Source organism: Neolamprologus multifasciatus, chromosome 13, assembly GCF_963576455.1.
Source record: "Neolamprologus multifasciatus chromosome 13, fNeoMul1.2, whole genome shotgun sequence".
NCBI classification, from domain to species: Eukaryota; Metazoa; Chordata; class Actinopteri; order Cichliformes; family Cichlidae; genus Neolamprologus; species Neolamprologus multifasciatus.
In genome coordinates this window covers 14,591,353-14,607,787 of record NC_140451.1, presented here as the reverse complement: position 1 = coordinate 14,607,787, position 16,435 = coordinate 14,591,353, and the positions used below count along the sequence as shown (strand labels likewise).

Genomic DNA, 16,435 nt, shown 5'->3' with positions numbered 1-16,435 from the left:
TGGTTAATCACATTATTGTTAATTAATGATGCAATTCTTTTTAGCTAATGGTTGACAGCGTGTATTGACTCAAACGAGGGGATGAAATTGGAAAACGGGACTTGAGAGCAGACTGATGCGCTTTAATCGCTGCACTATGAAGCAGAGCTAGGAGAAAGCAAACAACAGGATCTATAAAGAAAATGCAAAATGTATCGATGGTTTTATAACCTCGTGAACTGGTTTACAAGAAAATATCGGAATTACAGTCAGAATGATTTATTATCTATTGTTCAGGCTAAGGCTGTTTAACTCCCTGCCCCTATGAATATTAACATACTCTGCCTCGCTCGCACTCTCTCCCGGCTTCTCCTTCTCTTTCACACTTCCACATGTAAATGCTTTGCACACTAACAGAGCTCCTCGTCTAATTTTTCACTAAGATAGCAGTTTTTATGCTAATCTGACAGCTGCATTTATTTGCGGGCTTTCTCGCTGCCGTTGATTTCCCAATCACATGCCCTATTTGTTCACAATTGTGCACACGTAACCAAGTTTGTTCACAACCTTACTGTGTTTGCGTCCTGGAAAGAAAAAAAAAAAACATGGATTATAACACTGTCTTAATCTCAAAACATGAAGATGACAGTAAACGTGAACAGAATCCCACAGAATTAGCTGAGATGGACTCATTTCGAAGCACCAGCTTGACTAGGTCACCGGCTTAACGCTGCACAGCACTTTCTCACTGAATAGCTAAGTAATTAGAAGCACTCTTCCATCTACTAGGTCATGTTTGAACCCTTTTATGCAGCCGCTAAAGACAACAAGGTCATGCAGCACGACAGGAAATGGCTGGTTTGGAGGTCACAAGAAGGGCATAATTGGACCAGCCAGTCAATAATGCTGCTATCTCCATCTGCCTTTGAGGCTGCTAATGAAGCATGAGAGATGGGGAGGTGCCCATTGGCATGCTGGCTACCTGTGAACCCGGGGACACGGCCAAATATTCTCTTGCATTCACTCGTATCTCTTCCCTCTAGAGGTGAAACGGGCAGTAGCGGTAAAACTGAGTGGCTGTGCAGGATTGTGAGGAAATCGGAACCAGTACCTGCCTCCCTCGTTTTCGCTGAACGTTCTCCTACTCATGAATTGACACGAGTGTACTTCAACGGGGCTGAGAGCCGTTCAAGAGTGATATGTTGCTCATTGCTTTGCAGAATCATCGCTCTGCACAATAAAACACTCCAGACTGACAGTGCTCTGTACACACGGCATTGACGCCGGCTTTACTGTGTTAATAATGTTTGCGTGTTGACAGTCAGTGAGTCACGCCTGATAGACGGATGAAAGAAGAAACACACTATTAACATCTTTAATTCTGGTCTTATCTCTTTCAGCGGGAACCACATACATATTTGGACGAGACGGTGGACTGATCACATACACGTGGCCACCAAATGACCGTCCTAGCACGAGGGCAGACCGACTAGCCATTGGCTTCAGCACACATCTGAAGGATGCTGTCCTGGTGAGGGTGGATAGCTCCTCTGGTCTTGGAGACTTCTTGAAGCTCCACATTGTAAGTCAACAATATGTTATTTCTATGTTTTCAGAGCAAAAGTACACATTTACAGCATTTTCACATTAATGATCACTAAGACATCAATCCATCTATCGATCCATATGTTTTCTTCAGCTGGAGGTATCCCAGCTGTCACAGGGCGAAACCTAGCTTGCTAAAACCTACTTTTTTTTAAATTGGCTTCTTACTGAAGTGGGATCCTACATGAACATGATGAAGGGCTTTTGACTGCAATCTTGTAACTGTTTCCTGGGGCCTAAATGGGGATTGGGGATTAATTGTGTTGAAGTTAAGAACCTCTAAAGAAGTGTGTAGTTGTGTACAGCTAACAGTAGGTTAATGCGTGTGATAAAAAGGAGCCCACGCTTGCTCACCTCGCCTCTGAGTGTGACAGCTGCAGAAACAGAGGCAAATTAAGGGTCAGTTCTATACAGTGCATAGCTGACCTGGACATAATTCTGCTGGCTAGCACATGACCTTCCTATCACAAGCTCCCACTTACTGACAGTAATGCTGATGCTGGCCAGGAGCATACAGGAACATTGCTCACACGTACACACATGTGAAAGCTACACACCAACAACCCACAAAAAAAACATGAGATTGGTCTTGAAGTTTGTCTCAACCCCAGCTGCCCACACACTGAGATTCACACTTACAGTAAGCAAACTGTGACATAAGCAGGCCTATCCCGAGGACATAGAGAAGCAATGATGTTGTTTTTTAGAGAGGCCCCCGTAGTTGCTGTGCTTGGACATGGGTTATTTTCTGTTTTGTCTGGTTTTTGTTTTTTGTTGTTACATTTTTCTCCCCAAGCTTTGGGGACAAATGGTTTTTAGCCCCTAGTCCAGAAGAAGCTGTCCAGTTTAAAATGATGTAAGGTATTTAATGCAGACCGTTCATCACTAAATGGCATATAGGGACAGAAACAAGATGTTCAAAAGGACATATATTAAAATATGGTTAAGGCGTAGATGTGCTCACTTGGATGTGTGAATGCTCTCCCACAATCCTCACATCTTCTGCTGCTTTCTGAGCACCTTTTCTCATGCAGCAGAAACATACTGTATCAGACTGGGTTAAAACAGGAGAAATCTCCATTATAATTTAAACGATGAAAATATCTTTGGACCCCTAAGACATAGAAATCTATCCACTAACTTGCACATCATTTTTGCTAACTTATTTGTGTTATTTCTGTCAAAATGTTTTCCAATTTAAATACAATGAGTGGTACTGCTATTTAGTACGGTGGCCCTGAGAGAAGAAATTCACTGCAACTTAAGAACACGCCACCAAATAGAAAAATGCTGCAAAAGCATACAACACACAACAGAATATGTGTAAACCACAAAGGAAGTGGGAAAAACACAAGGAAAGTGTTTTTGGAGACAAAATAATGTGAAGGAACAGCTGTGAAAGTGACAGAAACTAAAACATGTGAAGGATCGCGCTGAAAAACGAGCAAAAAGAAACGGAGGTTTCATCCGTGTTGCGAGGGGAAAAAAAGATGTGTGGTGGTGTGGGTTTTAATCATGCGATCCATGTGTGTGAAGGTTCTCAGTCATCCAGGTTATCGTAGTCTAAGGAGCTGCGAAACTGTGAACGACCATCTTTGAACAGAGGGCGGGGCTTACGACAACCAACTGTCTGCCATCTACAATCCATTTTTGAGATCCCTTCCCAGACGCTTTGACGGTCACTCACATCCTGGGCCATTTGATCTCAGTAAATCACATGATAAGGTGGGGCTAGACTTCACAATGGGTTCACCTGAAACCTTGGCTGATTGTGACCCACACCTGTTTTCACCCCTTGGCTTGTGTGATTAGGTAGAGGATCAATGGGGGGTCCACGACCCTCTTGGGGACACTCCCACAGGGCCTAAAATCTGGGACTCTCCCCCATTTTCTCTTAGAACTAAAGAAGCTTCTTGGATGAGAGGTGAAACGTCTTCAAGAAACCTTAAGACGTCCAGATGCTTTTCTTTCCAAGCGCCTCAGACTACATATGATCATATATTACTGTATAATTCATACAACGTGTATGTTAGCTTGTGACTTGTGACACGTTACTGTTTGACCTCTCAGGGCCACCGTAACTTGGGACCTTTAGGCTACAGGTTAAAATAATATAACACTTTGCACTTACTAGAAATCTCCAGCATGTTATAAGCCCTTAATACACGTGTGCGCCAAGCTGTGCATTACAACATTCCTCTTCCTGGCACTGGAGGAAATGCACAAAGGTGCATTTTCTGCCGAAAGACAAAGGTCACATCTTGTGGAAACACAAGACGACAGCGTCAGCGTGTATGCCAGGTTTCAGATTCGCTGTGAACGAGTGATGAATGCTAGAGGTTATAGGCTTGAGCCTCACCGACAAGCGAGGTGACAGAGGGGAGTCTCACATTGTATAACAAGACAGGAAGATCATGCGCTTACAAAAAGATGCATGCACATCCTCCTTGTGGAAGAGTGTACCAATCCAATGACATTTTACAGGGAGAAATTGTTTATAACGCATGTTCATACAGCAGGGGCAGTGACTTGTGAGAATCCCCTCTCCTCTCGCATCAGCAGTCATTCTGAAAGCTCATTTGTTTATTTCTGCACATTTCATTAGATGAGCGTGAGAGAAAAATAGCTTTAAAGAGATGAAGGAGGCATGAACAGGGTGACTTAAGACATGCTTTTGATTTTGTGACATAAAAGCAGTAAATAACTTGTAGCGTTTACAGGTTTTTATAATTTAAACTGCAACGTGACCATAGGGTTTTGTCAAATGTTAATTACGAATAAAAAAAAAACTACATGTTTTAACATTTCAGTTTAAACTTAAAATTAGCCAATAAATCTGTCTCTGAAAGACTTGTTGAATAGCATTGTCATATAGGTCTATTTCCTTAGTTCTGAAACGCAGCCAAATGAAAGAATAGCAGAAAATTAAATCACGACATATTAAAAAAAGATACATCTTATGAAACAAACCATCTAGACGCTTCTGTCATCTCTTTATTAATTACAGAGGAAAGGACGTGTTTTACAGTGCTCCATTAAACACAATGAACTGCGCAAAATTGCCACTTTGATGCTTTTCTTCTCAAGAATAGCAGCACTCAGCGTGTCACCTACAAAACCCATAACTAGTTGAACTGCACTCTTAGTGGATCAGGCTGTAAAATGAAACAATATTGCAATATATTGGCCATTCCCAACAGTATCCCTCTCGCTCCTTTCAGTTACCTCAGCTCTGAGCAGAAATGTCTTCGGAGGAGTGTATCTTCAGCTGTATGAGATGGGATTAGACCAGATTTCAGTATTTACCCCCCTCCTGCTCCATCCTCTACATCCCCCACCCTTCCTAATCTCCTGCTCCCATTTCATGATGACAGGAAACCCAGCGGGGCTTGAAGGACGCCATCTCAGCTCACGCTCGCAAGAGGGAATTTTCTGAGTAAAATGTGGAGACTATGATTTAAATGCACCTCAAAGGAGGTGTGATCCTTCCCCCGCCTCGCTTTTTCCAATGCAGATAAAGACAATGACTGTGAAGTCAGCGAACCATCAAATGTACGACAATCACTTTCCTCGGGCTTATTACTGCAGCGCACGTGGAAGAGGGACTAGATTCATAATAATGTTCTTGCCGTCTCACCAATTACAATGATACTCCACAATCCCTTTCACGTTTTCTAAGGTGAAGTGTATTCATGAGACTACAAGAACAAGTATCCCACATGGATGTAAGTCTTCTCTGTACATGATAGTGCGGCTTGGAAAAGAAGCCATGTATATAATTAATTGCGCTGTAGCTGAAAGTCAAATCCACACAATGACATTATGCAAAACAGAGAGTTAGGGATGTAATGATCCTTGGTGGGTCTATTCAACGGTGTAATCCACACAGAAGAGGAATTGGGACAAAGTTTATAAGATATGGGTATGGAATACTTTTCTCTGTTAAACAGTTTACTGTGCAATGGCTGTGAAATTTCACCACAGAATACTAAAGCGAGTGCGCATTTTACTTTTACGCTGTCAAGGAAGTGCCATTTATTTTTCTGCACAAACAAGGGGTGTTGGTGTCTGTTATTGGAAATCCATCTGTACATTTTTAGGAAACCATTTACTCTGAAGCTTTGCAATAGCGTTTTTTCTTCTTTGTTTTTTTGTTTTTTGTTGTTGTTGTCAATGAGCAGCGGTGACACCGACTATCAGAGGCTCTCCTCAGTCTCAGGCAGGGCCCCGAGGGGCCCACTCAGCTTGTTTTGTGCTGGCACTCAATCTCAGTGTAGGGGTTGGGGACTATTCCAAGTGCTTTCTTCTTTTCCTTCTTCTAATTGCATGCATCGCTTTTTAAAAAAAAAAAAACAGGCAATGAAGGCACGCTGGCTAAGACGGCAACACTGTGAAGTTAATATATTCCACGGAGCAGAGAGGATGGTGGAGAAATAATGACTTCTCTAGTGGAGCATTGCTCCCTTCGGTCCTCCTTTAGCTGACTACCAGAAAGGGGGTTCTTCCTCTGATGGAAGACACCTTTAATTGCAGTTTCAACTCCTGTTCTCTACCCTATTAATCATGTAAAATGGCTTGAGAAGAGAGACTACCTTGCACACTGTCTGAGCATCTCAGTTTCGAGTGGGAAAACGTCAACTTTTATATGTTCTTTTGGAGTTCACATTACTTATAAAGTTCTGATTATTCACAATCGTGTGCTTCATTAGATGAACACTGCACTTTCACATTCGGTGCTATGAGATTGTTACCTGGGAGAGGTGCTGCAGGTCTCAGGAGAGAGCCTGTGTCACGCTATTCCCCATGCTCCTATTAAAACACATGTCCAGGGAAGGGATCTTATTCTCATCCACAGTCGTGTTAAGGTCTCACACCCAGTAATTACCTCGCTATGCGCAGACATAGAACACAGCCGCATGCAATACCCCCAGGATTTCTGTGTATACAGCCTTCCCACATTACTTCCCCAGTCAGTGCATATCAATAATTAGCAACTGAGCAACTGATAGTTGGACCAACTGGAAATGGAGAAGAAATGAACACGCTCGTGTCAACTTGTGTGCAGGCGTGTGCGATTCCATGTCCAGCTAAAGGTTTCAAAATCATTTTCATATGTTGGATGCTTTTAGTGTTTGAACAGCCTTTACTTTAACTGTTGTTGCCATGGCAACTATTCCAATATAGTCTGCTGGACTTAGCTCCGTGGTGAAAATGTTCATTTTAAGCTGATTTAAAGTTAAATAGATTACATTATATACCATTTCTGTTATTTAAAATGCACAAATGCAAACTATACATGCATGCAGTGCATCTTTGTAACTTTACATAAAATCAAGACTTAATAATAAATGTTGCCACCAAGATTCCGCCCGTTGCTCTGCACGTCTCCAATTCAAAGCCTCGGTGCTTCTTATTCACTAACAATAGGAAACAAGATGCATCCTCGGCTGTGAATCACACAACAGTAGATTTTCGCTCACTGGAGCACAGAGTTATTGGATGTGATGTGCTATTTTACATTTTTTATTTTTAAAAATAATTTCTTTTGAAATGCTCCTCAAGGCGTCAACATCACAAATGCGGTTGACAGGTCCTCCTCAAATTGGAGGAGGTGAAGTCTGGCAGACAGCTGCCTGCTACACACACCTGTGTCTGCATGCAGCTGCCAGTCAACACCGCTAACTTTAAGCCTTAAGAAAGTTTGGATGAGTTAAGAAGTAAAACAAAAAGAAAAAAGAAAAACAAGCTATGGAGACCATTTTTGATGGTTTTCCTTTTTTCCTCCCTTTTAAAGTAAAAGCAGAATGAATGAGCCTTTGAGGTCCAGATTTTACTCCCATGTCACATATAACGTCATAATCGACTTACTTTTGGATGATGCCTCAAGTGGTTACTGAAGGAACTGCATTTTCCGTGAATAAAATCTGTAAAATTACGAAAAATGTCATCCAAATACAGATGCGTTTCCCATGACATTATTCATCATTTAACTGTCATGCTCCAACAAGCAGAGTGTAGGAGAAAACACATTCATCACAAGCGATTTTGCTTCCCACGGTTTGTGCTGACACGAGTCACTCTTAATTCTACAGTTACCCCACCTCCCTGGGACAACATCTTAAGACAGCCTTAGCTGCCAACCTGCTCCACATTAATCAGAATCAGCAAAAACCAACAGAGCGTGTAATTTGAGGATCATCAGCGCAATGCGACAGATGGCAAAAGGCCAAAGTTTTCTTTTCCGCCTGCTTGACCACCTTTTTTTCAAGATATATTCCATTTTATGTTGTGGAGGTTTCCCTGCATTCCCACTACTCCTATTTATGGGATCTTGTAATAAAAGCCTGAATAGCAGGAATCACAGAATCAGCCCTCACAGCCTAACTCCTCTCCTTGCTTTCCCTTTGTGTGACCAAGTGTCAGTGAAACCAGAACTGCCATTTGCTTGTCAGTATGTTTGGCAGGTTGCAGCGCAGTCTGTGGCGAAGTTAGGCTAATGGCACTGTAATAGTGAATTAACTGCTGACCGTAATGAGGAGATAGCACTGAAAGGAATGAAATGAATCATTTACTGCTGATTCACTCTCCCCAACATGAATGGGGAGGAGACGGCAGTAAGAAAGTGCAATGCCTAATAACCCAGGCGCTGCATATATTTAGCATGCAGATTTTGAGCCTTAATTGTTAAAGTGGCGATGAGCAGTGTTATTAGTGTGGTAATACGCTGGTAAATATGGCATTGATTTTATGTTGGCTGTGACCGATTGTAGCGAAAGGATGTACGTGAGAGCGAATGGCCCCCTATCTCTTTTAGTCATAGATGGGACATCCACTCTGCTCGGATGATGTACCTGACCTCAAAGAATCAAATCTCATCATCTCCATATTGAGAAGAGACAGCGCTAGAATTGCCATTACTCATCTTTCAATTCCAATCATTTCTCAATTTGTTCAAGCTCTTTGCCACTACAAAGCCAAGTGGTCCATGAAGAGGAATGAATGTGTGTGTGTGTGTGTGTGTGTGTGTGTGTGTGTGTGTGTGAGAGAGAGAGACAGAGAGCGAGCGAGGGGAAGATCTGTGTGCATGTGTATTTGAGAGGGCAGGACAATAATGTGTCTTCACTTTTATTAGTGTAACAAATCACAGCGAGCACAGCTTGTCATCCTCAAAGCTGTACATCAATATGTTCTAGGCTTGCCTCATACAGAACAATATTGCCATGGCTAACATGGGGTAAATTTGATTTCATCGTCAATGTTACACTGTTAGGCATGTTTGCTTTTTGGGGAGTTACAAGGTTAGAAGCGTCAACATTGTGTTTGTTTTTATCTGTGTGAAACATTTTTTGATTGGCTCAGCTATTCTCCAAAGTTCTCGCTGAGCACATTTGTGCAGAGCGCTCAGGCTGCTTAGCCTCAAACGTTGCTCAGATTTTAAGATTCTTACTTAGTTTAAAAAGAATTTAAAAAGAAACTAAAAGGCAGACCTCAGTATGCTGAAGCATGAGTTTTTGTGTGTGTTTTGTTTCTTTTTTTGGAGTGCCACAGCATGGAGTCACCATAGTTGTTGACTTCTGACACAGCTGCCCCGAGCCTCGGGGTGAGATAAAAATAGCCTCCTCTTTCTTGCTCCATTACAGTGAGCTGTAGCTCAGCGTCCCCAAACTATCACACGTAGAGCTTATTTTTATAGGAAGTACATTGTTATTCTTTGAATGCTGATTGCCTCGTTACAACAAGTAAATCATCGAATATAATCTGAACAGTAACAGATGATGAAGCATAAATAGGGATAGTGTGAATAAATCTAAATAACTGTAGCACTGCATTAGTGTCTTCTAGTTTTTTCCCCCCTTTTTGACAAGCAATGTAAAACTCTCTGAGGAATGGCTTAACATGGAGTGAGAATAGCTGTTTTCTGTTGTCATTACACTTGTGCTAGTGGCTGTATGATTTCATTGTTAGAACTTTGTTAAACAAAAAGCAAGGCAAATAAAAGCTTCAAGTCAAGGGAAATGTATTTCTTGAAGCATACACAAGCATGTTTGTATGCGCTTTTAGAGATGTTGCCACACTTGCGCTGCACGCCCCTTTAAGTCCACTTATAATAACCGAGGTTGAAGCACAAGTAAGGCAATTTGGAGCGGGCCAAGTCTAAAATTACTTATACAATTACTTACACATATCCCTGGCAAAGACAAATCTTTTCTGCTAATTATTCCGTAATTGTTGTCGGTGCCCTGTTGTTGATGGCTTCCATGGTGCTTTGTGTGGGGCTGCATGGAATATTTAACAGACAGCTCGCCTTGTTCCGGTCAACTTAATTACCTTTTTTTTTTCACTGCGGCACTGTTCTTCTCGCCAGCCTGTTGTGTTTTCACACACATAAATATAATACACATATAAGCATGTTGTTTTTAATTATGTGCTGCTGTGGAAACATTTTGCAGCACGGCACAGTAGGCAGAGCGGCGTGTGCTATTAGTGGTTTAGCTCAGATAACTGTAGCCTTGAATTATTGTATTCCCCTTTCCATTTCGTATACATATATCATTTTGTTTGAATATCTTGTATGTGCCAGGAACACGAAAATTATCCTCCTTTGTTACAGTTTGCTTTCACCAGTAAGCCGCACAGGCTCATAAAACATTTAGAGTGAATGAGCAGCAGGAAGCTATAGATTGAAACAGATCTTTTGGATGTATGGAAATCAGCATAAATGAAACTAAACTTGACTGAGGTTAGTGTGGTGGGGGAACCGTATCCGCTCTTAAAATGTCTCAGACTTCTGAGGGAGCAACCACATAGTCAGCAGAAACACTCATCTTCCTCTTGTCCCCTGTTTTCATTTATGAATAATGGATTTAGTGGCCCTTCCTATATCCTCTATTGCTGCCGGTCAATATTACTAAAGACTAACCTGGAAACACAGCTATTGTAATTTCAGGTGTATATGCCGAGGAGCACTTGACATTCAAGTTAAATATTGCAAGACGGATGTGTATTTTCTTCATTGGTATTGCTTTTGGGGCAGACTGTCTGGCCACTACCTTCTATTGTCTTCCAGCTATAAGAGTGTAATGTTGCAGACAGGAATTCTAAGTGAGCCTCTGGTCATAGATACTTCATACCACAACCTCATCAAAGGAAAATTTGTATGTGTGCGTGTGTCTGTATGCGCGCGCGTGTGAATGCATTTCATTCTCGGCTGCCTCCCCGCTATAATAGGAGCTGCTGTGCAGTGAGGGCTGCTGGTGCGAGAGCAAACAATCCATGACGTGTCAGCAGCCTACATGTGCAGCGCACCTCATACAGGGAGATCAAACAGACAGGCACATGTTGTTCCTTTGTCCTCTTCCATCCCTCAGGTAAGCGCACGAGGTTGAGCAGGGCACCCCTGGATTTGTGGCCTCATTCTGCTCAGTTTATCAGCCATGCAGCGTGCCTTACCTCAGGAGAAAAGACAGACAGTGCGCAGAGAGAAGGCTGGGATTTGTTTATGTTGCAGTAAATGTTGCACTATCGAAGAGGTGCTAAACTTTATGGCCTGTTTTGCGCGTCTTCTAAGTAGTTGGTATGAGTGATGATTTGGTTTGCTTTTTCCCAGAAGGGCGAAGCAAACACCTTGACAACAGTAATTAAAAGTGTATGTGAGGCCTAAATCATTTTCTTCTCTCCTTCTCCTCCCTTCACCTAGCCTAATAAATCAGTTATGCTTGAAGTGTCTCCCTCTCCTTAACTCTTTATTTCACTTGCAGATTTTGTGAAATAGCCCCGTGTCTGACAAGGAGGAGTTATAAAAGATGTAGAAAATTGTTGTGGGAATTCTATGTCTCTGCTGGATCCAGACTGCGCTTAACACTTGAAGTCAAAGCTTTAATGTGGCTTCAGCACAGAAGCATTACAACATCTGATCAGGTATAAAGCTAAAGCCTTTAAAGTGTATACACTATAGCTGAGAGTTACTATGAATTATGTGTTTTGTAATTGATCTTCTAATTGTGGTATTAGATCCATCTATCCAGCCATTTCCCTTGTTATCCTATTCAGAGTTGTTAGAGGTTTGGATCTGGGAGAAAAAACAAAAAGAAGGCGCCGTCATCCCTCTTTAGAATACAAACATAACATGTTTATCACGAGGCCAGTTGAGGAGAAAAACCCAGTGAGCTGGAGATGTCACCCAAGTGATGCCTCAGAGTACAAAGCGTCAAAAAAAGTCACCCAAATCAATGCCATATCCATCTATGCCCACTCTTTAACCCATGTAGTCATTTCTGTGGCAATTAAAGGCCAGAATGCTGTTGTTATTTATATGAAAATGTAACTGCTATTGAGTGCCAGTGTCGCCCACCACGCTTCTTTAGTCAGTAGCAGCACAAATCAATGGCCAGCCAGTCAGCCAGTCTGTGTGTGTTTGTTTTTAAATCCATAAACATCCACTCAATAAACTCGCAAACCTTGGTCATTGCAGCCATTATTATGGTATTTCCAAGCTGGAAGTAATTGTATAATCATTACCACTTCATGAAATTGTAATAGGTGCTGCAGATTAGAGACAAAGTAATGGCATGAGCCAGGAACTTGTGACTCCATCACTATTAAACAGATGGCAATGAAAAGTTTCTTTGTGTCCACACACAGCACAGGCCAAGACCTTTTTTTATAGTTTGCTTTCATCCATTACATCTGTAATGTTTAGCCTTGTTAGTCTGGCAGCAGCCACACACACATTTTACATGTCATTAACAACCACAGCTCACATTAAAAAGGCGCACAGCGATGCATTTTTAAAGAATGTGGCCGCTCGCTGTCTCTGTTATTATCAAAAATTTAAGCTGCGCAGTTGCCTTGGAAAACATGTCACCGCTTGTGTCCGAAGTGTAGGGTTGACATTTTAGAAAAGGTTTGATATCTCTTAGCCCCACTGGGGATTTCCTAGCACACCCTGGGAAGAGGAGAAGGCAGTGGCGGGAGGAGAGAAGCAGCAGCGAACCTAGTCACACATCCGGCCTTATCGGCCTGTCGTATTATTTCACCACAAAGAACCACAGAGGCCTTATCTCGCAGCCATCATCCCGATAAGGTCTGCTGCAGCAAACAAAAATAAAAGACAAAAAGGAGGGTGTGAGAGAACAAAATAACAAAAGCGGAGCAATGTTCCTTCGATGTGTTGGTCTTTTATTACCTTTTCCCTGCAAGATGACTGATAAAAAGCCAAAGACAATGAAGGAAGGAAAGACGGAAGATAAGTGGAGCAAAAAGAAAGGATAAAAAACTGAAAAGATAAAGAATAAGGACTGTGTCAGGAAAAGCCTGATGTTGGCGCAGGGGGGATGAAGGGGATAAGATGAAACAAGGGAGGTAGAAGGATTAAGTCTGAAAAAGGACTCGAGTGCACATACACAAGCCACGAGCTCTCATCCTAGACTACGCTTTGCAACATCTCCTGACAGGTTGTCAGATGCAGGTCGCTCATAAACTCAGCGACTGTTGTTGTATCTGACACTCTTACACGTATGTGCACGCATGTAGGAGTGTGTGTCCTCCTCGCTGTCACTGTATCATTATCATAGCCAGGGATTCATGCGAGATCTAAACGTGCGAACACACCAACAATGGGAGATGAGGCATGTTACTGCTGCACAGACATGACTTCATTATTTTTTTCATAGGTCTTTACTTAAGTAGATGATGGAGCAGTTAACAGCATGAGTGAGCAAAACAGTTCAGGAGCAGCATCTTATACCAGCTTACTCATGTCTCCCTGCCTCAGCTCTGCTAGAGTTTATCAGTTTTATACAGATACAGAAGTCCAGTTAATTCTAATGCACAGTATTAATCATGATGGCAGTAGTACCCACCACTCTTCTCTGATCACTTCTCCTGTTATGAACCATGACTACAGGGTAAAGCTGAGTCAGGAACGGCCCGGATCAGTACTCATAGCATATGGTGAGAGCTACGTCGGCACGGTTGTTGTGACACATTGTTGGAACAGTTACAGCGTGAAAGGACTTCACTACACTTCAGTGCCCAGTGTCCTTTGTGACCGCCATGATAATGGGTACTTGTTTAACTTTCACAAAGACAACGACTACATTGACAGAAAAAGACCTTCAGTAAAGCCTGGCCAGTTTTTAGAATGTCTGTTTAACTGCCCAGACTTGGGTGTCAAACACTCTTGTCCCAAATTTCTAAAACTTGGTAGCAGCACAACTAATTTCAGTGCGCACGCGGGGCTTTTCATTCACTGACGCATTTTGCAACATACTGTTTGAATCGCCGCAATTTAATTTTGTTTACTTGTCAGATATAATTGCTCTCACTGAAATTTCATGGATTCTCTCACCACTCTCTAAATTGTTGTGAAATTCAAATGTACTATTTCCCGCTTGCTGGAAATTGAAAATATTTGCTCCTGCTGCTCCAGTGTGCTAATCACGGTCAGCTGGCTTTCCATGAGCCTTTATCTAAGGGCTATGGTCTTTAAAAAACTATTAATTATTCTCCCACAAAACGCTACGTCCAGATGAACAGAATCAACTTTTGGAGATATTAATTATGTATTTGCACACAATTAATAGCAACCCACTGACTCCAAGGTCCTGACTCAGATCTGAAAGTTGATCAGCTTGGTTTATAAATATAATATGAATAAACTTTGGTTGTGTTTCAGTCCCCATGAAACCTGGATTTATTTTTTGCAGGAATGCTGATCACCTGCTCTAAAACTGCTCAGCAGCTCTGAAGGCACACACCTAAAAGTCAGAGTTATAGCTGGCTGTGAAGGACAGATCCCATGGCAGCGTGCACGCATGTATAGTGTGAACAAGTGCGTGTGTGTGGGTGTTTGTGTTCGCGCGTGCCCTTGTGTGTGAATTGTTCAATAAAGTCATCACAGGCCTCATAAAGAAAGCTGCCATTTACAGCATGGCACAAAGGTCAAGGAGCTGAGCCTGATGAAATCATGCTGGAGAAAAGGCTTTCCCACTGCCAGCCCGTGAAAGAAAAGAGATGTGCGGAAAAGCAGGAGGAAAAAAATGAAGGGAGGACATGAACACAACAGAAATGAGGAGCAATGTAAAATAAGTAATGGAGAGATAAAAATTGTGTTTAACTTTTACAGATGAATGAAATGTTTCACAAAACACAGATCGAACTGAGATCTTGCGTGACCACTTAGACTAATGATTCATGATGCATCCAAACAGTAGCTGAAAGGGCCAGTGTGAACAGACAGTCTGATAATGTAGATCTAATTATAACTCCCAGAGTGGGACCAGAGCGTATGTCTCTTCCGACATGCACACACACCGGGCATGGCCACGTCCGTCCTTATGAGTGCCAGCAGTGTTAGCAGGCCTGGTCAGCAGGAAGCTTTAAAAATAGTATGCAGTATACTTACTATATATACTAGGGCTGTATAACGATTCCGCTTCCTTGAACCTTAAATTGTTAATGTAAGCTGTATCTCGAAATGCGGTTAATGAAGACAGCAACAGAGGGAGGAGGGAGTCATCAAGCTCCAGTGTTTGAGAGAACCCCAGTTCTGTGTTTGGGGACTGAAAGTGTTGCCAGATTGGCAGCTGAACCTCATACCTTTGATGAAACACTGGAACTGGTGAGGAAGAGCTGACAGACACATTCCCTTTGGCCAAGTTCTGTCTTTTTTTCTGCTGCTCTATTGTCTGACTTTGTCAGATCTGTGAATTTTTGTGTTTGTGTGTCTAAGAATGCGAGAGAAAAGGGAGAAAGAAATGGGAGAAGGCAATAGAGACAAGCCATGTGTGTGTGTGTGTGTGTGTGTGTGTGTGTGTGTGTGTGTGTGTGTGTGTGTGCGTGCGTGTGTGTGTTTTCTGGGTGAGCAGTCATCTGATGAACTGCCTTGCCACGACCGAGGGTTGTGAGCTCCCCAGCCGGTGAGATCCTGTTGTTGTGTTGGTTAACAATGCTCTTCCTCGGCACCACAACTCACAGAGCAGCAGTCAGAGGTTGGCAGACCCTAATGGAAACGTCATCTTCCAGATAAAAGATGGTCAAGCTTTGATGAGAGGGGGAGTTATGGGAAGTGTATAATAAAAGAACCATTTCCAATCGGTTCCAAAGCCAATTTAAGAGCACTGAATGAAGACAGACGCTGTCATAGACAAACTGAAAAGCCGACAGTCACTCATAGCTGCTCCCCAGTTTGTCAGGTAGAGGGACCTTTCAATATACTTCTCCATATTCCTGCCTTGAATTAGACAGGCAGTAACTCATACCTGAAGCTGGATTTGAGAATTAAAAGTCTGGCGTGCACTTTCATCATTTTTTTCCTCCAAGTTTTCCCTCAGACTCAGCTGTGATGCCGCAGTCATGCTGCGAATATTTTCTGACTGATGCAGTGCTTATAGAAAATAACACACCCTGTTTTTCTAAGCCAGGTGGTACCACTTACGGCGAGAGTTAGTGATAATTGTTGAAAAAGCAAGCAACGCTTGAAATTGCAAAATGTGCTGTAAATAGAAATGTGATATTATTTGCCTTCGCTGTATCAGGTCCTGTTGCTGGGTTCAGAATAGTGCTGCTTATTGTGTGGCCACTATGACAAAAAAAAAGCTCTTACCGACACTGGAAACTTCACCAAATGCTGAAATATTGCAGGCAGTTTCAGGGCACAGAAAATATCTGTTCTGCTACCCTTAAAATACTGACTGGGAGTAAATAGAGAGGAATACAGACCCAGTGGTGCTGCAGGACAAAGAAGCACCGCTTCCTTCCGAGTACAAAGAATAAAACAAGGGCATTTTGACCTGCTGTATTGTGTTACTGGATGCTGCAATGAGCGGCATGTGTTTGACACTTGTGGCTA

General features: G+C 42.3%; 1 protein-coding gene across 24 annotated transcripts in view; it reads left to right on the top strand.

The window, feature by feature from the left end:
* The window catches only part of LOC146505231 (neurexin-1a), a 254,006-nt gene that overhangs the window by 165,766 nt on the left and 71,805 nt on the right, over window positions 1-16,435 (top strand). For all 24 annotated transcript variants that reach the window (XM_085181656.1, XM_085181652.1, XM_085181653.1 and 21 more), the window contains one exon: window positions 1,380-1,561. In XM_085181656.1, the coding sequence (XP_085037782.1) occupies window positions 1,380-1,561 (182 nt within the window). The remainder of the gene's footprint in view (window positions 1-1,379; window positions 1,562-16,435) is intronic.